Source organism: Antedon bifida, chromosome 3 (assembly GCF_963402885.1).
Source record: "Antedon bifida chromosome 3, ecAntBifi1.1, whole genome shotgun sequence".
NCBI lineage: Eukaryota > Metazoa > Echinodermata > Crinoidea > Comatulida > Antedonidae > Antedon > Antedon bifida.
The window spans coordinates 23,883,422-23,907,509 of record NC_136228.1 but is presented as its reverse complement, the minus strand read 5'-3'; the positions used below and the strand labels follow the sequence as shown (position 1 = coordinate 23,907,509).

The following is a 24,088-nucleotide window of genomic DNA, read 5'->3' as shown; positions in this document are numbered from 1 at the left end:
CACTGGTTTTGATTATTGTCAGAGACTAGGAGGAATCCACTTTTAATCAATAATGTAAAATATTGTTTTCATTACTAACAGTTGTAACATTCCAATAGTTATCCCTTATATATGGGATTTTTGTTTTTAGATCTTTTTTTTCTATCTTATCGATATTGGGTATTATTGCTATTATTTTTGTAGAAATTAACCTCATAAAACTACTTGTTTACTGTGTACATCTCATTAAAGACAATTTACAAACAGCAATAGAGAACAGAAACTCTACATTTTAGGGGAGTCTGTGGCCATTATTCAGCATTCACCCTTCCTACTCTTAAACATTTTCCGTCAATCACATGATTGTTTCCATTTGAGGATGGTTTGTTGTTGTGTTGATATTCACAAATTAAAATTTAGAAGATAGATAATACTTAATACTAAGTATGGTAAGTGAAATATTTAAGTAGTATTAGTAACTGTGTCATGGATCTATAATATAGGTCCATGGTATAGTTGTAGCTTTCTTGGCCTTTGAATTATTTTCAGATGTGTTCGTCTAAAAAATCCTGCTGGATCCGCCACTTCAGTTAATTTAAATTATACATATTTCAACTTCAGCCAATGTATGAAGGGTTATTTTTATCTACCAAGTACACCACACAACCAGTATGTAGAGTTAGTAGGTTGACATACCTAATTATTATAGGTTTATATAATTTAAATAGGTAAATATAATTATTAATCATTAATATAATATAATGATATCATTGTAACAAAGAACTGTATAATATAGGATGTTTTTAAGTATACTGCATCTTCACATACAATATAATTGTTTTAAATATTTTTATGGAAAGTGGTATAGTGATATGAAGGCGCAATAACAATGATCAGAAATGGTAAATCATGTTCTTTCTATTTCATTGTACAGTAATAACAATGCCGTAATATAATAAATAAAATGTAAATGTAAAGGTTTTTTTTTTCCTTTTTTCCCCACAAGTAGTGTTGATAGAATTGATATTACTGTATCTATTAAATCTGATCTGATCAGAATTTGTTCATACCTAATCAGCTGATCAGCAAACTATCTGTTAATATTGTTGCCAAGAATAATTTATCTAATACAAAATAGATGTACCTTGAAAATCACTTTAATTTTTAGAACCCAAAATCACTTATGTACAAACAATAAAGGCACCTTTATAAGAAAAAGTTGCATAATTACACAATAAATTGGCCTACCAGTATTGCAAACATAGGCCATAATATACTACTAGGCCATTTTTAAAAATTAAATACATTTATGAAATGCATTACAGAATCATTAACCAGTAACAGTGATAAATTTAAAAGTAATTTGGATATCCAATTATTTGCCTGGGAAGACAGCAGATTAAAAAATCATATCTGTACAACACAATTACATTTTTATTAACTCTTTTTAAAATCTATATTCTTAAATATATTCTTTACAGTTATGACAGATCAATTTGCCTGGGAAGACGGGGGCACAGCAGATTCAAGAATCATTAATTATCTTAAGAACGCAATTATATTTTTAATAATTTAATAATATATTTTTTTAATTAACTTCTATAAAAGAAATACCATGTACAGTGTGAAATTTGGTATCACAGAAAATTATACAAATATCCAGTTTTTATTCAATTTATTAATTTCACAACATTATTTGACATATTTAATGCATATCAAATTGAATATGAAAAGCCCAATGTTAATTTTTCTGAAGGTTGAAATCTACACGCTGCCCATTACCCATCGGTGGTTGGCTAAACGTCTACGCATTCGGACAACTGCAGAATCCACACTGGCTCCAGCTTTTTTGTGGTAAATATCTTCCTGTAAGCGGTTTCTAGCCATTTGCATGAGAGCGATGTTTCGACTGGTAGTCATCAAAGATTGATCAAGTGCACCAGCTCCCTACAAGCATAAACAAATTTGATTTTAATAATTTATTTTCTGTACCAAGTTATTTTGGTATACAGTACAACCCTCATTTGGTACACCCTTTCCTTTCCTGCGAAACAAATGAGGAGCAATAATTGTTTTAACACTAAAACCAACCCCTATTCAGGGGACACTCTATTTCCAATCCTATAATGCAATGTTTACAACCATTAGATAATTATATATTATTAACCTAATCATATAATAACCAACCATTACAAACTTAGGTGTACAATTATCGAATATCCCAAATGACAACAATGTGTCCAGACGCTTCAAGCGTCAAACACGTAATAAGCAGTCATTTTTTGGGCCTGCTGTTTGGTTGCATTTTACATGTTAACTCCACCCCATACATATTTGGAGTCATTGGTCGTAACATGGCCATCTAACCTATTGTGATGAGAATGAGACCTTTTGGATTTTTAGAGTATTGGTAGAGTTTTGAAAATAAACTAACCTTAATGATATCCTGTGCCTCTGGAAGGTTAGTACCAGAGTGTCTTTGGTAGACTCGTACTAAAGGTCTTGTAAGCCGTTCTCTTGTTTCCAAGTCCGACTGAAGTTCAGGGCCTACAGTGTAGCCCTGTGCCTTTTCTGTGGCATCATACCAACGCTTTGCTCTGTGAATGGCATGTCTGTTTTCTCCTAGTGCTACTTGAAGATGTTGCTGATAAATGAATAATAGAAAGTTGTGACAGTTTCAGTTATAGAAATTCTGGTTTTCAAAATTTACTAATTTTGAAACCTTTCAGACCTAAAGTGAATGTTGGTTTTGGGAAAATTCCCAGTTCTCTGAGTGCTATCCGATTTGTAAACTGTATTCAGAACCAGAACAGGGAAACAATTATAACTAATATTCTAATACAGCATTATGAATAGATATTCCACTCACTTGTAAAGATACAGTTTCTGCAACCTTTTTATTAAGACCACTATTGACAGCTTGGTGTGCTGTGCTCTGCAGTTTATGTGTGTTTTCAATTGCTTCTCTGATTTCTTTTCTTAGTGAAACTGATCTCTGTCTGGCCTCTCTAGCTTGTGCCATAGATGCTGCAACTTCTGGGGTGAATGGTCCCAGTGGATCTAGCACTGGATTTTCTGTTAATTCACCACCATTAGTTGGTGATTTCTCTCCTTCATTTAAATCTTGAATATTTGCATCTATTTGTTGAGTATATCCAAACCCGTTAGATCCAAATGTCATTATCTTGTCCTGTCTAGATGTGCGGCCACTATTTCTGGAATTTCGACCACTAATTCGGTTTGAGTTAGTCACCGATGATAAAGCATGGCATAGCAGATCCAACACTCTGTTTCTTTCTTGTAAAACTGCATTCAAACGTTTCCTACACACATCCAGCACCTGTGAAAGATGTACATATTCTTGAAACAAAAATACCAACATTGCAAAGAGTAATCTAAGGAAATATAGGCACAGTGAGTGCTTTGAAAATAATACAGGCCTAGGCCTATTATTATGCATTCATGAAGAAATATTTTATACCTGTAGTTGTTTCTGAACAACTCTTAACTTGTTCTCCAATGACTTTTTAAGATGATACAAATGTTGAAGCTCTTTTTCAAGCAATCCATCTGCTCCATCTCTGGGCTAAAAAATACAATATAATGTCTATACAATTTAGTTTGAATTAACAATCATGCATCAAAAGATATAACATTAAAAGATTTGTTTTGTTTTATAGGCTAGTGAGAATGTGCATGTGAATTTTACAACCAGTGCCTACTCGTACTAGGCCTAGCCTAGTACTACTAATAGTTACAGTAGTTACTACTACCTTAGGATAGCCCCTAGCCTAGATAGATAAAACCCAGACACAAACTAAATTAGCTTACCCTTTCTCGAGATGGTCTTGTTGATCTTACTTCTGTACTTATTTTGTTGAGAGCAATATCTTTACGGATGTGTTCAAGTTTCTTTTCTAATGCCTCTTTTCCACGAATAAGTGATTTAACTTCTTCATTCGTATCTAAAAAGCTTTCACGTAGTTTCACAAGAACAGCTCTTGTCTCCCTAACGTATGATAAGATTACTGTATTGCTTTGCTGCACACAGTTATCTCGCAGTGAGGGGAGGGGATCAGTTGTCCGACCAAAATCTAAGCCTTTCTTATCACTTCGCTCAACAACGGCCTGGGAAAATTTAATCTCTTTTATCGTCGATTCCCTCCAAGAAACTGGCCCAACGCTAGCAGTAGCTAATGGAAGCTGCGTTCTTGATGTTAACATTATTGAAAATCAATGTTTAAAAGTTTAATTTCAGTTTTTCCGCCGGTGGTACGTGTGTGTGTGTGTGACACATTAATTTATGTTGTGTGTTGCGTCGGGTTGTCATGCCTCTACTAGTTGCCATGGGAAATTCTATTCACGCCACCAGCGGCCGGCTTCTTGTTGTGTGGGACGTGGTGGGAGAATTGAAGCAGCCTGTCGGATCCCGAGCCGGACATTAAAATTCTATCAAAGATGAAAGAAAAGTTGGGGTGGGTTACTATAGGTGCCTAATTTAAGATTAGTAATAGTAACCCACTACTCTAATAGTAACCCCACTTCAAATAGTAACCACCCTAAAAAACAATCAAAGAATAATAACCCAGGGTTACAATTAGAAGATTTACGGTAAGTTTTTGATAATATCAGAAACAAGCTAAATTATTGCAATATACATCCCTGCACACACAAGACATGGACGTAGGCCTGAATCAAAATACAATAAGAGCAATCTCTGATGCAGGTTACACTACTCCGTCGATCAAACAGGGCGGAGTTATTTAATTTTGCTATATCAAAACAAATGTAGTCATTCATGGCCATCATCTCACTGGACTGAATATGTTCAGAATTGAAATTCCGGGTCCGGATTATTTCAGTAGTTTACATTATTAGTAAAATATTTTAAATTTCAGAATTGGGTCCGTCTTTCAGTTTGACGTTGTTAACAAGAAAAACACCGTGAAAAAATATATCGCAGACAAATATTAATTTTAAAAGGCTTGCTTCCCGCTTGGTCGTTGCGTTTTGCGTCTATTATTATACTAAATATCAAAATATAATAATAGACCCAAACAAATATTGTGTTTTTTCAAATTTTGTCCAGCGGTAGGAAAATACATAGTCAATTTGGTATTTATTGCATTAAATGTATAATCGCTGTCTAGAGTTCGCCCTCAGTGGATCTACATAGCCTAAGCTTTTTGTTTACACAGTAAATTCTTTGCTTATAGCTAGTCACTCATCCATTAACACACAGCGACCTCACTCACCCACACTTAATTCAGGCCTAGTCTAGTAGTAGCTTAAGTACGTACGTATAAAAAGGCTTGGTTGCTGGGTGGAAATTTTGATTGGAACCCTGTTTAAAAATCTAATGCTTCAATTGTATCTGTAACGTTATAGTAAATATGTCGATTCCGTTATGGAAGCAAACAATATTGGAACGGAAAGAAAAAAAGAAAGAGGAAGAAAAACGGAAAGCCGCTGAAGCTGAGCAACGCCGGTTGGACGCCCTACCGCCGTGGAAACGCGTTATCGAGGAAAGAAATGTCATCATTATTTCGGCGGACAAAACAGAAGTAGGCCTAGGTCTAGAAGTTAAAAAGTCGGAGCGAAAGGTACCTGAAAAAATAAAGGATCCTTTGAAAAAAGAAAAAAATGATGATGGTGTTTCTGAGGAACACTGCACGTCCGTTGGAGACAACCCATTTCTGAAACTTGACAAAAACAGATCACATAAAACACAAAATTCACGAAATGTTGGTGCATCAACTTCAAAAACAACTAGACCAATAGGACATGGAATAAAAAGTATTGAAACTGGTGTAACTTTTATTCAACAAAGTACAAAACCTGATGTAGCAGCAACATCTTTCACCCCAACACAGAAAAAAACTGAGCGTAATGTACCAGTATTGTCAGAAAATAATGATTCTATAAAGCAAAATGATTTTGTTGACAAACAGCAACTTAGTGTAAGTGAACTACTTGGACGATTCAAGTATTCATCTCAAGAAAACCTTTTGGATGTAGGTATTACATCACCACCAAGACAATCAAGGAGTACATCAACAAATAAGACCCCAAGAAGCAAAAGTTTAGATCGCAATACAGCCAAGAAAGTTGATAATTTTTCACATTCTGTACACTGTTTACCAACTGCTGCAAAAGCCTCGCCATCTTTTCCACATTCAAAACAAGTTATATCAACTCCTAAAGCTGAAAAGGACAATTTGCACTCTGTTCTATTAAATAGCGAGTATGATATCCTGACAAGAAAGAAGAATAAACCAGATTTGTCTGCGAGTGAGTTGATTGATTTAGGAGCAGATGCTCCCATTAGCCCCTTGTCAACATTGTCACCTTTCAATTTTGAAATTATTGAAAGTGCTCGTATACAAAGAAAAATTAAAGCTGATAAAAATGAAGTTGTAGAGACAGAAAAAAGAGATATAAATACAAATCTAGGTAACAAAAACTACACAGTTTCCACGCAAAAATACAAGAATGAACATGTGACCCAAAAAAAAGGAAATAAGAAAGAAGATATGTCTGTTGATACAAACTCATACTCATTTAGAAATAATGACAATTTGAAGAAATCTGTCTTAGAAACACATACTGTTCAAGACCTTTCTCCAGTACCACCACCAAGAAATAAGAAAAAGAAAAAAGCTCCAAAATTAGAAGAAGCTGTCATGAAAAAAGAATCTCATAAAGAAAACTCAGCTAATGAAAAAAAATTATCTATAAAATCTGTCCCACAGCAACAAAATCTCAAAAAAGAAAACAAAATTCACTTAGTAATTGCTGATGTTAAAACAGAACCAGTTGGTGTTAAAAGAGAACCAGTTGGTGTTAAAACAGAACCAGTTGGTGTTAAAAGAGAACCAGTTGGTGTTAAAAGAGAACCAGTTGGTGTTAAAAGAGAACCAGTTGGTGTTAAAAGAGAACCAGTTGGTGTTAAAACAGAACCAGTTGGTGTTAAAAGAGAAAGTGAAATAAGTGCAGCAAAAGAAAATCATATATCATTGAATGATAAAGATGACCTTCCTGTTTCAAATATAGATGACATTTTATTGTCACCTGTAAAACGAGAAGTAGGTGAAGAATTTGAAACCTATAAACGAAAATCAGATGACAAATTGGTTAATCTAAGTGATGGGCAGAAAAAGAAAGGAGTTGTTAAAAAAATAACCTCTGTAGAGTTTGTCGGAGAAAACGAATTTACTGGAAATCTTTCCATATTAAAGTCAGTTGATGGAAATCATGTAATAAAATCAAAGGTGAGTCAGTTCACAGTTATAATATAATTCAGAGAGGAATTCTAGGTACTGTACTGTGGGAATATTTGCTGTGTTAGTCTTTTGTATTAATACTGTGTACTGCTACAGTAATTTCATATTTAATTTAGAATTTTAGAGATTGTTTTTACTCAATATTTAAGATGCCCACAAATATTTAAATATTTTAAAAACTTGTGTACCAGTTAAAAAATATGAACCAAAGAGAAAAAAAATAGGGTGTTTCCTGAATTAGTCAACCATTGAATGAGTAGTATACAGTACATTGTTCCCCATTCATGCATACAGAACCTACTGTACTATGCATACAAATAAAGTACTTTTTTTCTTTTGTAATTTACTGTACAGTATTGTGTTGGATATGCCCTTTAGTCATCTGTAATTCAATGACGTATCCATACTGTACCTGCTGAGTATCACTATCAGCAAAATACATACAACCAAATACAAGTCATCATGTGTGGGCAATGGTCATATTGACATTTGAAGGTGTAACAATGTTTGAACAAACTTGATTTTAAAAATAGATAGAACTGGCACAATCTAAAATTCTAAGTTTCATTAGGTTATATGCATTATCATACATATAACCTTATTGATTCTGTCGGAATCTTTATTTATTCTTTCCCTAGCACTATCTTGTCCGTTAATTATCTTGAGATTAATTTCATCTAGCTACGTCAATTTTCCAGAGTATATTCCTTATGGCCAGGAATCGATGTGGTTATCTTTTCATGGTGCCCAATCATCAAAAAAACGATTTAACGAAATCATGTTTGTAATCATATCTTCACAAGCATGTACAGTAGAACCTGTGTTTTACGTACCCTGATTTTACGTTCCCTGGATTTTATGTACGCTTAAAATAACCGATGACGTCATCATTTTCTTACATTGGGTGCGCAATTTAATAACAAACAAAGCCATGGTGGCTGTGTGAGGAATTCTGCTGTGTAAAACAAGCTACACACGTGCATTCCCCCTACAGCGACTGTTTTATTGATAGAAAATACAAGAACATTGATATTTTATTTATAACACTTTATTTAAACGCACAGGCTGTATATACTGTACTTTTCTAGTTAGGCCTCACATCTTGCTAGCCTGGCCTGAATAGTCTAGCCAAGGACTAGCTAGTGACCACCTGCATGCTGTACCAGTAAAGTAGGCAAACACGATAGCCTTTATAGCTACGATCTCTATGTATTTTACGTACGCCTTTCGGTCCTGTACCGTACGTAAAATGAAGGTTCTACGGTGTTATAATTAAACCAAATTTGGTACTTATAAATTTCAGGTCATATTTTATCATATCACAATACAAATATGTGCGTAGCGCATATATAACGCATGCGTACGCGCTTACAATTTTTTAAATCATCAACATTTATTTTCGATGAAATTAGAATACGTTTCAGGCAATTTTAAAAACTTAAAATTGCCATGAGTGCGCAGAATTTTGCATGTGCACTATAATGTGCACTCTTTTTGCATGATTTCTGTTTTACAACCTTTCTTCAGCAATTTTATCATATTTTATTCACTTTTCAACTTGAAACCATGTTATACGAACACGTTAAAAGTGACAGGCTACACATGTGTAAGTTAACAAAATGGTGAAAATATGCTACATTTAAAAATTAATATAGATCGTCAGAATGCTTGGGAAACCCTATTGGATTGTGATACCGACTATTGTATTTGCGTTAGCAAGATCCTATCTTTCATATATTCTGAATAATTAAAGATTCTGACAAAATCAATCAAACAATATATCTTTTAAAAATCGATTATCTTTATTTAAATCAATGCATATTATAACCTATAATTCGCCATACTACATTAAATCTAGTTAAAAATGTTGTTACCAACTTATTTTTTTAGTAAAACTGGGAGTAAAACATTATTTTTAAAATTGTAAACCTAGCAAACCCATTGAACCAACATAAAAGTATTTAGAATCATGTAGTATACGTCCCACTTGGTATACGTCTCACTTGGTATGTCAAATTTATAAGAAATTAAATTTTTGTTGTTAACTGAACATTATTTTTTGTTTAAAATTGGTGTTTACCCCAAAAATAAGTAGTTAAAAAACAACTTTTTGAACAAATTAACATACCAAGTGAGTCATACCCTAGGCTACATGATTCAACATTTTATGTTGGTTCAATTGGGTTTGCTGTTTTTTTTGTTGAGGTTTGCAAGGTTTAGCAATTACCCTTGATGAGAGTTCTCCTCCATTTTAAAAAGAACTATTAGTAGTACTGTAGCCTATGTTCTATCCACAAAGACAATGTGAAACTAGTACACTGGGATAACCCTATACAGGGCCATAGTTTGATTTAAGCCCTGATTAGAAATTTTGGAGTTTTGGACTATACAGTTGAGCCTCCAGCGTATTTAGTTAAATGACACATTGCATTGTAGACTTGCCCCAAGTCTGTATTTATTGTCTTGTTTATGGTTAGTCCACCATTTGTCTGAAAATACAGATTTATGATACATGTATAAAAATCGATTAGCTCACCGCAAACATCCGATAAGAATGAGGTAGGTTATCATACCATATTTGGCTATACAGGGCGGGTGGTATGTAAATATGGATTTCGAATAAACCAATGATCAAACTGACTGAATTTTTTTTTTCAAAAAGAGTACGTATTATGTACGATCGAGACTGAAATAACAACTGTTAAAATATATTGTGACATGTATTATTATAGGCCTAGAGTTCCAGAGTTTTTTTGTTAATTACAATTACATTATCAAGTCTAGGCCTAGCCAATGCTTGTATATGACCTGCCAAATAAAACGCCAATAAATAGGCACATACTATAGCTACCACACATGTCACAGGGCAGGGTAGGTAGGAATTAATCAGATTATCTCCGCGTATTAATGATCCATTCAATGTTTGATTTGCGGAGAAGTATAGCATATATCAAGACAAGTGTACCCAAAAGCACACACATGTGTCTTCTCCACATCGTCTAAACATAACATAGCGCATTCGAATCATCTTTGTTGAATCTTTGAAATTTCCAAAAATTCATATTCATATTAAAATATTTTAGAGCGAGTAGCCAATTGCATGCGGCTGAAACTAACCGGATAATCGTATGCACCAACAATTCTTGGTGTCAAACCATGTTTCCCCAGACAGAGTTTACAAGCTCAAATAGTATACAGTACGTATATAAAACCCAATGTGCCAAAATATTCATCTTTTAACTAATATTAAGTCAAAACTCTGTCTGGAACCCAGACTAATTGCATTGTCTCTTATGTTTTACCAGTAAATTACCATTGGTTGACAGTTGAAGTGCGTCTCTACTGTAGGAAACATTAGCTTACGTCTAGCATCATTTCATTGTTAACCTATAGCAGTGCATGTGGTAAATTCATGTAATGGTAATATTGTCTGTTGCATATGTTTATTAAATGAGAAAATTGCTTTTATATATTTAAACGTTTTTTGTGACGTTTTGTAAAAATAATACACATATATACTTTAAAAACATTAAACCAGGTCATTCCTTGTCTTAAATGTATGTTTTATGGTAAATTATGATAAAAAGTAAGAAACAATGCACTACCTAAGTAGCTCACGGCGTATGACCTCTCGTGGACGGTCTTAGGCCTAGCCTAGCTAGGCTTAGTTTTGTAGGCCTAGCTGGTAAACATCGGTAACCTACGAACAGCGTACGCTAGCTATATACCTAGCCTGACGTTGTATAGTTGCTGCATTAATTGTCTTTCTATTTTTGCCAGACTCCGTTGATACAAATTGGGGAAAACCCGGTATTTTCGCTGAAAAGTTAGGAGTCTTCCATTTGTTTTGGCCTAACAATCGATCGAAAAGTGGGTGAATTACAGAAGAAAAACAAAAATATCAATTTAAAGACGCAAAAAATTATCGCAATAGGACCATATAGTATTATTTTTACATAAATATAGTTTGTGATCTTAAATTAGATCTAAAAAACGTAGGGAAGGGGTCTTTAAAATTCAATATGAATCGGGACGATTCTGCCCCGAGAGGATTCAGCCTCCTACATAGCGTGTGGTTTCAGCAGCAACGCACAGACTTCTCTCATTTTTGACATTCCATTCTCTAGGAAATCAATGCGTGTACCTCTCTTGCAAATAACGTGAACAGCAATGGCCAGGGAAAGTTCAATAACTTCAGTACGTTGCGTCATATAACGAAGTTTCGTGCACATCTACAGTTAGAAGTCAATCTTCTGACAAATTTATACAATCTTATTGTGGCAAGTATATAGAGATACACTTCGGACAAAATTTGTGGAAAGAAAGAAAAATAAGATAAAAGTAGATTTGAACTCGTCACAATGACGAGTTAGGCTATCGCGCAACGCATCGTAACATGCACATGCTATTTATTAGGCTTAGTCCACAGTAGGCTGCACCACAACGATTGTACAAACAGTTTAGCATCGATCAAAACCGCTCAACAGGCGTCAACAGTTGACGGTATTGGCATTGTAAACAGTTTAGTTGACGGTTAGTTTTTATTTTACACCACTCACGTTTATTTAATTGTTTGAATATGATGACCTTTTCAAATTAAAAATAAATTTCATATGTCTGAAGGAGAAGGTTTAGAGTAAAAACATTATCGAAAATTGTAAGAAAATTGATAACGTTTACGCGATATGCGCTCTATTGAATGAGACGAATTGTGTCAAAAGATGACGTCATAACATACTTACGGTCTAAATTCATATCTACAACTCATTACATTTAAAAAAAATTTAATATGGATAGATTAATACATATTTTAATTTAATTTCATATTTCACACCATTAATTTTTAATTTTTATAGTTTGATTAAAGGCATTTTTATCATTGAAGTTTTATTTTCTTTCATTTTGTTTGTTTTATGTTGACCTATTTAAATAAACTGATCTGCCACTAGAGTGTACAGTTTAAGTTTAACAGTTTTAAACCTACTGTGGACATGGTGAATAATAAAATGCAGTTTAGTTGTGTCCAGCTGTTACTACAGTACTGTAGCTACCTCACAAAAGCATATTTTCTTTACACTATCTATCAAATACTGAGAATGCAGCTATTGTGTGCCATTTTCCAGATGACTTGCTCAGTCGCTGGTGTAAAGCATAATGCTATTGCTGTACAACAGAATAATAGATAAGATTTTAAAATGACATTTCTTATTGATCTATTTGCACTTTTATTAATTGGGTTTGAAATCTCTAATTTTGTTATCTGCAATTAATGTATTAAATTAACAGAGCATAAAAGTTGCTCTAGTCAAATGGGTATCGCTTTCCAGGCACAAGTGACGATGGCCAGCCTCCTCCTATACAGTAGGCCACAGACCCTGTATACATAGATCTTGGAGCTTTAGTAAATTGTGGGTTAGCCAGGCTAAGTCTTAGGTAAAGTTCAAAAGGATGAAACTAATACCATGAATGAATTTTCATTGTTTGTTATTGCTGAAAAGTTTCAAAATTAATTTCAGAAACTATGCTCTGTTTGTTAAATCGTTCATTAAATCGATCGATTTTTGTGGGAAATTTCTATTGTTTTTTCTATTGAGATGAGGACTCGTACATATACACACACAATGTAACGCGATAATCGTTTTCAGGGTTGAAGAACAGGGGCGGATCCAGCATTATAGATTAGTGGGGGGCTAAATAAAAAAATAAAAATAGTCATTATTTTATTTTAAAAAGTTAAATTTTAGGGCGGGGGGTGGCTAAATCCGCGTCTGAATAATAGATTTTAAAAAACTTCTAAAAAAGGGCAGCTTGTAAAATTCAGGGATCCCTGTATAATGGAAGACAGCTACTATACTGTATCTACTGATATTCACTTTTTATGTCTATTTTGTTTCAGAAATCTGTTACATTTAATCAACAGTTGAGTGAAACCTTTGATTATGCTTCTGAGGCAGCTGCAAATTTGTTTTTTGATGAAATTGAATCAGTTGGCAGTACAGAAAATGAAAATTTAAAGGACACTTCAGATGTTAAATTAACTGACGAAGTTACTGACAACATCAATGAAGATGATGAAATTGAACACAAATCTGTTGACGATGGCCTTAAAAGCAATACATCAATAGGAAATAAAGGTGACTTTCTTTTTCTTTGGTATTTTTTGTGGTGTCGCATGATTTTACTTAATGGCCATATGAAATAAGCCTTGTTGAACCATGAGCCCCTTTCACACAGAATTGCAGCCCTATTTTGATAAGCAATCCAATTCAAATTCAAATTTATTCACCTCAGGAGAAATATAAAAAAAAACTGTACATTAAAATAAAACACATCAGCCTGAATAAAGATTCACCAGAATCATAAAAAGAAAATCAAAATGGTTTTAACAAATTAAATAAAGTGTCAAAATCATTGTAACTGTAACACTATCACAGATACCATGATTGACACAATCCACATATTTATACATTTTTTTTAAGATTATGGTGGTATTTACTATTAAAAACAATATTACAAGTAGAAAAGTCATTGCTTTGTATTTTATCAAAGAACTTATAACACAAGAATCTCCTGTTCTTCAATTTGCATTCAAAACACAGTATCGGAAGTACAGGGTTAAAAGGTCAAACTGGGCGACACCATTTCACAGCATGGAGCAGCGCCCCCTCCAAACTAGGAAGTCAAAACTATTAATTCCTATAGAGGGCTCAGTCAATTACTCTATCCCCCTATAGTATTAGCAGATCCCCTCTATGAATTTGACTTTCTAATTTGTTGAGGGCGCACTACTCCAATAGAGGGCTCAGTCAATTACTCTATCCTCCCTATAGTATTAGCAGACCCCCCTCTATGATTTTGACTTTCTAATTTGATGCGGGCGCGCTTCTCCATGGCTCACAATGGCGCCACCCATTAGCTCTATTCTATCCCACAATTCCTTTCGAAATTGTTACGCGCTTCGGACGAACAGGAGATTCTTGTGTTATAAGTTCTTTGATTTTATCATTTAGGGTGTTTTTTACATGTTCTAAATTGCTATAATAGATGCAAGTAAAAATTACTTGGAATCACTAATAAATATCTGGTGAAGTAAATTCACTTGATTACATTTAATAATGTTTAGACATCTTGGGTTAAAGATGTATTGTCCCTTGAAACACAAAAAAATTAAGGTCAAAATATTCTACGCATGACCGGCCTTGGTTTCGCAACACTTCGCGTCTGTGTTTCCCAGCACTGCTCGAAAGAATCAAGAAACCATTAACAATTACGTAAAAATGAGTAAATATTATTGAAAATTTCAGACAGGCGAGTGCCTCATCTGCCTCTTTTCACTCAAACCATTGTTTTAATATTTATTTATCTATATACTTTTTTTTTCTGTTGTGGTGAAATTAAATTTTGAATTGAATTGAATGCTGGCTACTGCCCTGGCATAGACAACACCAGCCCCAAATCTTGTAGGGACCAAATTGAGAATTTCCTAATCATCACGCATGACAATAATCATGCCTCATGGTTATTTCCGACTAATATGTTTTTTATATTAATTGTATTATTATATAGTACAGTACATGTCTAACTTAATATAATATATAATTATATTATGATAATATTACAGTTTGTGAAAATAACAATTTTTGTCTTGTTTATCAATACTGCAAAAATATCTAAAATTTCTCAACCTTTTATCATGCTTTAATGTGTACTGAAGTAAACAGACCCTTTCACACAGATCAGGATTAATACAGTCACAACTGTATAATACAGTACCTCGAAAAGAAGCCCTCTTTTCGAGACAGGCTTTTTTTCAAGATGGGCTTCTTTTCAAGATGGGCTTTTTTTCAAAATTTCTTTTGCAATCTAAAAAGAACAGCTTATTTTCCAAATAAATGCTGTAAATTTTGCTTAGCCAATTTCAACTTTTCAAGGTTTTACAGTATTGCAAGTCCAGAGGTGGTCTTATGTAAGCCAACATTATTTTTTTTGTACGACCTGGCTTTCTAATGCTGATGTCTGATTTTTACTCTGTTTTTTCTGATAATACCTGTTGGTGGAAAAAATAGATTCTATTAAATTGTTGTTGACTCAAAATAATGCCATTGCTATAACAAAAATAATGTGTAACTGCAAGTTAATAATCATGTATCTTCTTGAAGGTCTCCAAGCCTACGTACCAAGCTACTTACAAAATGCTTACATGAGTACTATTGAAAGAAGACGTAATCAAGATGAGCCTCAAACAATACCAGTTAAAGGAATAATTGAAAATGAACCAATTGAAGCTGAACCTGAATCAACCTCAAACATCTTTTCGGGTTGGTCAAGTGGGAACTCTGCAATGCTCTTTTAAACATGTACTTTGCTTGACATCAAAGTAAAGGCGTGGTCACACCAGACAACGATGATGTGTGATATATCAAAAATATCAGTGTCAAGTAAAAATTATTTAAGGTGGTCAAACCAACCATACTACTAATGTATCGTAATTGTATCGTATATAATCACTTTTGGAGAAATTTTTAAAAAATTGATCATGATTTGGATATTTGGTCAGTTTTATTAAGGCCCATTTACACTGGGATGATAACGATTGACGATAGATAAATATGCATTTTTCATACATAAAACAAAGGAAATCTAAAATGTTTTCATCCTAGAACTATAGGATAACCATCTATGCTGCCTTTGATGAAAATTATATTTTCACACGTCCAATCAAATGGCGTCATGATCAGTAAGAGCAATTATATCGTGACAATACAACGATGTTATTGTTTTTATTGATCATGACGTCATTTGATAGGATTTTTAGAAATATTATTTTTATCAATGACACTGAAAGCATAAATGATTATCCTATAGTTCTAAAACGAAAACTTTTACAATTTATTTTATTTTATGCAAGAAAAATGTGATTATCTATTTATCGTCGATCGTTATCGTCCTAGTGTAAATGGGCCTTTAGTCACTAGATATTTAACCATAAACAATCAAAATGTTGAAATGGTCTGAAAGAACAAAAAGAAAAATTGACACTCAAAGTCACAGTTAGTTAGTCTTGCATCCAATTATTATTAGGCCTGATACATTTATAACTTACTGGGTTTCGAGTTAAAAGCCCTTGGTAACATTAGATTGCTTTATTAAACAAAAATTATAAATTTGTAATTTATTATTTATTTTAAACCGTAAGTAAGGTATAATAACTAAATAAGCAATTTTAGTAAAATGTCTATTTTTATAGCTTTTTGGTGACAAATAGAATATTGATGATGGCGTTTTTTTGTAAATCAATTTTTAAAAATGTGTACTTAATGATATTCATAGTAACAATTAAAAAACTTCTGAGCAGATTACAGTACTTCTCAATAATCACCTTTACCATTTATTATGAGTATTACCGTAGGATTGACTAGTTATACTCCATGGATGTGCTAGGCAGAGGTAGGCAGGAGTTTAACCAGTTAAATATATTTCAGGTAGTTTATTTCTACTTGTGGTTAATGATATTACAGGGATTCATTGGATTTCCAGTGAATTAGTGAGGCCTAAAACAGTGAGTAGTATCTACATTAATGTTAACATAGACATTTGAATTGCAGAAAGTAGTGTATGTGCCTGTCTTCAATCATTCCTTGTATAGTTGCAAAATATAGTGCCTTGATTTTTTTCCTGATGTTTTAAATTTGCCATAATAATAATTCACTTGTTAATACAGTGCATATCAATTTAGAATATTTGTTAGCACACAGCTACTTTGCCTAAGTATAGGTATGCAAATAACTAATGTTTTGTAGTAGCAGTATTATATTTTATACTTTCAAAAAACATAAAATTAGATTTAATTTATGGAAAAACTCAACTTTGTATATATTTATCTGGTTTAATATCCATTATGTATATACATACCAACTGATTTCCCGATTTATGATGAGTGAGTCTTGACGTTTATGCTGACATACTTTTTCAAATTTGGCTTACCAGACACTATTTTTGTGAATTATTTGTGGATTATGGTAGCTATTGATACAAGATTTTTTTTTTACAGAGGTTGTTTAAAATACATTTACTTTTTGGCATGTTCTTATTTAAATGCTGTAAGATGTACTGGATCATGGAGGGAAAACTAAATTATTTTCCACCATGGTAAGCCATCTGACCATGAATCATTTTCAAGTGTGAATTACAATTAATAAGAATATTGAATAAGAAACTATCCCTGCAATTTTTTTGTCAAAATAAATGGATTACTTGTTACTTTTAAAAACATTAAACCAGGTCATTCTTCTCTTAAATTACGTTCTATGGTTAATTATGATAAAAATAGAAAAACAATGTACTACCTAGTTCGTATTGTATGTTCATAATGTAGACGCCACAGCAGCCCTGTAGGCTTAGTATGTAGGATCTACACCAGCCTTCACTTCATACCCTAGTTTCTTTCTTTTTTGACAGAATTTCAAATCGAGAACTTGATTGATGTTTCTTTCGTATTTTTTCCCTTCACAATTGGCTCTAAATCACACCAAAAGTGGGTGCATCGCTCTGCGTGCATTGCATGCTGGTATTTATAGTGGGCCTCTTTAATTATTAGAATCAAACTATTTTTCACATTTGTAACTGTTTTAAAGACATAAAAACTATCCCAGTAGGCCCATATAGTATTTATTTTGTAATAAAATGCAAATTTTAAATTAAATTAGATCGAAAAAATGTAGATTAACTAGTTGTTATTCTTGGATTCTTGTGTGTATACAGTAATACACCCGTTGTATGTAAACCTAATAATTTCACTTTTATTATATATCAAATACTATACATACATTTTCATTCAGTTCTATACATGTATATAAACAAAATCTTATGGATCTAAGTTTGGATACCGAGAGCGTTTGTTAATTTATCATTGATCAAGAAAGACTAAAGACAAAATATGTATAATCAATCACTACCAATTCAATATATGATCATTTGTAAAATAAGTAAAAATGAATCTTCCTTCTAAAGAAAATGTATTTACCGTATGTTACGTATATAAATATTGCTTGGTGTCCAGAAAACTAAAGATCTAGAAAACTAAAACATCTTAGACCCTGTTCATACTAATGAAATAATGGTTTTTTGTGTACAATGCATTTTTTCTATTAGCCTTATTAGTGTGGAAAACTAAAAGTAGTACAGCATTCTATTCAGTCAGAATGTTTACTATGATGGTTGCAAGAATCATTCTGAGGGACAAAACTTCCATTGGAACTACTGTATTAGTAAGTAGTGCCGTCTCGTATCTGAACCTGGGTTTTTTTTCTTCTACAGTTTATAATTTGATCTTGATCAGCATTGGTATGCTACTGTAATACACCATTACTCCATCAGTGTGAACATAGGCTTATTTGTTTGTATATCTAGAAAATGAACTAATCGTTGATTGTTGCTATTTAAAATTCAACTTAAGAACCATTAAGGTGTTTCCTGTATGTAAATTGATTGGGAAGATGTTCTTATTGTTTTAATCTTTAATATTAATTGTATAGTCAGATTATTATCACGATTTATATTCAGATATGAGTACTGTATTATATATAAATTTTATTTGAAAGGATCATAAATCACTATGATATTTCAATTGTATAATTAATATTTTCTGTGATATAATTAATCTTGATTTGATGAAATTAAATAACAAAAAAGTAATATATAATTGGAATCTAAAATAAAGTAATATATTAAAGTACTTTTTGTTTTACACAGTACATTATTTAAGCACAGAATATTAAGGTGATGGATATTTATGTGTTTTATGGTGTAGAAATTTATAAATTAAACCTTGGTAGCTGTAGAAAAATTTGTGAATTTTTACAATGCACAATTTCAATTAAAGGCCAAATTTTATTGTGGGCCAAATATATGTAGTTATTTATAATATTAATTTATAGTTAATCATAAGGAACATTATTTGTACATATACGCAAGTACTTTAGACCTAATTGATTTTGCAATTTTGCTTCAATAGATTTAACAATATTCATAATAAAGAATTTTTAATTATATTACTAATCCTCATTTGTATGTTATTAAGTGTGAAGAAAGCGATCAGCTGTTTGGTACAAAGTACATTCATATCATGCGTGCCAAAGACAAAAAATGCATTGGCAACTATTATGTATATTTGTTTTTTTATGTGTGTATATTTCCTCCTTATGTTGATCCTTTCTTGTGCTAGTGTTTTTGTTAAATGTTTAATCGGAAATGCAGTCGTTTACACTTTTACAGTTTGTATTAAAAGAACACATTGTCTTTTAAAAATGTTGCCGCATCAATAGTCATCAGTCAAGTTGACGGGTAACTGCTTTTTTCTAAAGCAAGCTCTATGTGCATACTTGCTCCTTTTCGAGCGAAAAACTCTATAGATTTGAAAAATACAACATGTTCAATTAATATCGATAAATGATAAAATACAGTAAAACTTGTATCTAAATGGTTGGTAAATTGTTACAACAAATCTATTCTGTATAAAAATGGCCTATATGCATGTGGCGGAGCATTTATTCGAGGAAATAAAGGCCCCCAGGGGCATTTTATTCGAGGGGGAATTTATTCAAAGTGATTCAAATAAATACGGTACCGTATTCCAAATATTTTGCTCTGTGAAAATTTGATGAGACAGTCAGAATCGCCTTGGCGACGGCTTTGTGTCCCTCGTCCTAGAACGATGAAAGGGGTCATCGTGTAGAGTGATATTGCCGAGATGTTGATGGGGTTGTTAGAAGAGGGGATGATGGAACTGATGATGGAGATGATAAAGGGTGTGTTGGTGATGGAACGGATGATGATCTGATCTTGTAGCTGGTGCTGGGGAAGGTTAAGGAGCTGAAACTTGATACATGTAGACAGTCTATAAAGAAAAAATAATTTCTTGGCAATGAAAATGATGTCATTGTAAGTATGAGAATCAATCCTTCTTATTCCATAATATACGATGCATGAATACATTATTGCTTGTTTGTACAACAAATTGATGACGGCAACAACATTACGCATGAGGTGCACATTATCCCTCGTTCCATTACTTTATAAAATCAAGATCAACTATCTGCATAGAATATTATATGTCCTTGTCTAGTAAAACCCCATTAAGCTTGAATGTAGGTCAGTGTATATCCATTTCTCAATGAGGAAGAACACGTATCTAAATAACCTTCCAAAACGCTTGTTTACAAACAATGTCGGATAACACAAAAATCCTGTTTGTCGCCACCTGCAGTTACAAAATAACAATAATCCACAAGGAGTGATTTGGCATAAAAATCGTCCAACTTATCCCCTTCCCGACCTTCGATCATAAACTCACAAACAAGATACGGATGGGAAGTAGGCGCGAATTGATAATTCTCTTCATTACGTGTTTAGAAGAAAATTTATATCTCATCGTAGTTGGTATGCCGTGCGTTGTTATGCAAATGAGATTGTGCAGGTGTAAGTGGGACCCATGTTTTGTTTGTTATTTGAATGACCAGGCTAACACAATATCACAATTTTGAACTTTTTTCAGAAGTCTGTGTGCGAAATAATCGGGTGCATACAACGAAGGCCCATATTTTTGCTATGTTATTTGAATAACAACATACCAGGAGTGTGAGGTACGATAAATATTTGTGCGAGGCATCATTATATCATTTCCAAAAGGAGGCATACAGTTTACAACTTCAAAAATGTGCGAGGCATATCGTAACGTGCTACTATGCTATGATATTGTATTAATCAAGTATTTATATTTTTATATATTCGTGTATACACTCATCATATTGTTTATTTTTATGTAACGATTGTTTTTGTATTTCATTCAAGTCATATCGTGTCAAATTATTTGACTTTACTTTTACAACAGTGCCCAAACTGTTGCATGTGGTCTTTTCAACCGTATATGCGCCACTTTTTATCCGACCGACAGTTTTCCGATAAACAATAATTTCTATAGCGACACACATCAAATGACTACGATTGGCATTTCGAGCGTCTTCACTTTACAATAATTTTAAACATGTCTCTCGAACATAGCAGAGTGAAAATATAATATTTTGTCACACCTCCGCGCCTCGATCTGGTATAGACATGAAACATGGAAAGCCCTGAACTATTTAGCAGGTAGCGGGACGATTCTGCCCTGAGACGATTCGGACTGTGGTAGTTTCAGCACGCACGGACTTCTCTCTGAGCGGCGTGCCAAAGACATTTTCGACATTCCATTCTTTAGAAAATTAACACGTGTACCCAGGCCCGTAGTCTGGATACCACCATTCCCAACATGCCCACCTCACCTCATCTCTGAAAATCCTCCAACGTGCCCCATACAGTATTCGTAAATTGAAAAATTCGTAAACTCGTTCGTGAATAACTCATACCTTCTTCCCTGTATATGAGCGTACGTCGAGCGATACGTGTCTCTAAATTTCCATAGAGTTGCAAATGAATTGCCGATTTTTTCACCTGAAAAATAAATTCGAATTTTTGGTCCCTGGATGTGACATGATATTTTTTATTTATTTATTTATTTAACAACATATTTATACAGGATAATACACAATCAAGTAGAAATTAAACTTGTTTTGCATTGTGGTCCTGTCGACAAAAACGGATACAAATTTAAATATTATACAATTACATCGTATTCATTACGATTCGTACAAAGGACACCGTGTTGAGCCGTGAAATGTGCAAAAACTCACTGTATCAATACCACCTATTTACATTGATATATTTAATTTCATCAACAAATTGCTGTAAATAATAAATATAGATAGAGCTATAATAATTGAATTTGCACAAGTGTGCTTTTTTCGGTGCTTCCCCTAGACGTACGTTCGCATTGAACTTGAACGCAAAACAAAATACTGAATGAATGTTAAACAATCGGCGGTTCCGCACAGAGCACGCACATCTAACATAGGGCAACACAAATGAACAAAATGTTATCGTCCTTTAAATAGTCCACGTGTGAGGAGGAGGAGGAAAAAAGTACAATCATTTTGCTCATTGGTAGCATGCTGCATGAGAGTGTCTATTCCGGCCAATTAGATAGAGGTGCAATTTATCATGAATGTGATGTGCGAGAGTACCATTTCCGGCCATCTAGGGGTGTCATTAAACAAAATTCGTTTCGCCTCAGGCCCCATCATGGGTGTGAATGGCGGTGAATAAAAGGTAGGCCTAACTGATGCCGATCAAATAACATGCCACAACGAATAAAATTGCGAGAGAATTCTGGAGCGCGTGTTATAAAGATTTACTATCGTCCGACAATCGTCATACCCTAAAATTAAACTTTAGCTAATATGCTTAGCCCTAACCTAGAGGCCTATGTTGAAAATAATTTAATCAATTTTGATATAGTAATAATTGGTGTATAATCATTCAATATTCCTGTTTTATTAGGCTAGGTATTTAACGAACGATTTTTATTGTTGTCTATGTACGTTAAGCCTGGCGTTAGTTTCATTAGCTTGTATTTTGACTCCAAATTTGATAACTAACTTTATCGTGCGAATACCACACCTTAGAATTTTGCCTCATAAGTACTATATATTATGAAGAGGAATCACACTAAAAAGTAACAAATAAATCCTTAAATTAATGATTTTTACAGACGTGTTTCTCGCACACTGTTCGCGAATTTCGCATATACATTGACTAAAACTCAGTGGAAAGCGTCAATTCCTAATGCATTTATTGGTGAAATACACGTTTAATTTCAATATATTTTGTTAACCTGTCAATAAATGCTGCAATATGTTACTGATGATACTGTTTTGTTTTCAAAGATATAATAATCGATCCTAGATCAACATCACTACCTGGTCTACACCTAGGGCATCCTACTGAGGATATTATGATGAATTTTTCGATTTTATTCTTAAAGTTATAACGAAACCGTGTACAGTATCCACAGTAACACTTTTTCTTTATTGACAGTCGCAAAATAAACGTGATTTTCACCAAATAATGCGTTCAATATATGGATTCCACAGAGTTTTTAGCCCCTATTAATGTTGCTGTTTTGGCGTTTGGAGTACACCTTTGATTATCTCTCACCCAAAATTAAAATGTCTGAATAAGTAAAGTTCGAAAGTGTGTGGGTAATAACAAAATACGAGGCAGGCGAGGTAAGTTGAACAGTATATTCGAGAAAACGTCTGTAAAATCATCAATTTAAAGGATTTATTGTTACTTTTTATGTGATTTTTCTTCATAAAAGTACTAATTCTAAGGTGTGATATTCAGGATAAAATTGGTCAACATCAATTGCGGTGATTTCCTGCCTCGCGCACTTGTGAAATGATAAAATGACGCCTCGCATAAATGTCTGACTTACCTCGCCTGCCTCGTATCTTGTTATTACCCACACACAATTTCGAACTTTACTTATTCAGCAGACATTTGGGTGAGAGATAATCAAAGGTCTTTGTTTTGTACACATCATGGGTGTCTACAAAACGAAGACCCATTGTTTTAATGTTATTTGAATGATGATAACACACCAGGCTAACACAATATCACAATTTCGAACTTATTTAGAGATTTTGGGTGCGAGATAATCAAGGGTTTTCGTTTTGTACACATCCTAATGGGGGAATACAAAACGACCCCTGACCCAGATGTTTCTAATATAATGAATGACTAGTTGTGTATCTCTCCTTATTTGGCTGGAATTTCGGGCAGATTAGGCCTAATGTGCTCATGGAGGAATTAATATGCTTGAATCCGTTTAAAAACACTTTCATATCTAGTAGAGTTGGTATGATTGCGTTGTAATAAATCGTCATCATCTC

At 33.4% G+C, this 24,088-nt stretch overlaps 2 protein-coding genes across 2 annotated transcripts; one reads left to right on the top strand and one right to left on the bottom strand.

Annotated features, from left to right (window-relative positions):
* Positions 1-1,114: 1,114 nt before the first annotated feature.
* LOC144838039 (tektin-like protein 1) lies at positions 1,115-4,285 on the bottom strand. The gene is made up of 5 exons (XM_078693395.1): positions 3,811-4,285; positions 3,461-3,565; positions 2,849-3,319; positions 2,414-2,623; positions 1,115-1,926 (listed from the first exon to the last, which is right to left on the bottom strand). Exons 1-5 carry the CDS (start codon positions 4,201-4,203, stop codon positions 1,744-1,746), a joined length of 1,362 nt encoding a protein of 453 aa, XP_078549521.1. The 5' UTR covers positions 4,204-4,285; the 3' UTR covers positions 1,115-1,743.
* A 935-nt stretch (positions 4,286-5,220) lies between these two features.
* Positions 5,221-19,312, top strand: LOC144838031 (uncharacterized). Its single transcript, XM_078693378.1, has 3 exons — positions 5,221-7,250; positions 13,159-13,396; positions 15,422-19,312. Exons 1-3 carry the CDS (start codon positions 5,373-5,375, stop codon positions 15,613-15,615), a joined length of 2,310 nt encoding a protein of 769 aa, XP_078549504.1. The 5' UTR covers positions 5,221-5,372; the 3' UTR covers positions 15,616-19,312.
* The last annotated feature ends 4,776 nt before the right edge of the window (positions 19,313-24,088 follow it).

Coding starts and splice junctions, on each gene's coding strand:
- LOC144838031 (XM_078693378.1), top strand. CDS start 5,373: ATGTCGATTCCGTTATGGAAGCAAACAATATTGGAACGGAAAGAAAAA. Junction 7,251..13,158: donor ATCATGTAATAAAATCAAAG/GTGAGTCAGTTC, acceptor ATTTTGTTTCAG/AAATCTGTTACATTTAATCA. Junction 13,397..15,421: donor TACATCAATAGGAAATAAAG/GTGACTTTCTTT, acceptor ATCTTCTTGAAG/GTCTCCAAGCCTACGTACCA.
- LOC144838039 (XM_078693395.1), bottom strand. CDS start 4,203: ATGTTAACATCAAGAACGCAGCTTCCATTAGCTACTGCTAGCGTTGGG. Junction 3,320..3,460: donor TTGTTCAGAAACAACTACAG/GTATAAAATATT, acceptor CATCTTTCACAG/GTGCTGGATGTGTGTAGGAA. Junction 1,927..2,413: donor AGGCACAGGATATCATTAAG/GTTAGTTTATTT, acceptor TTATGCTTGTAG/GGAGCTGGTGCACTTGATCA.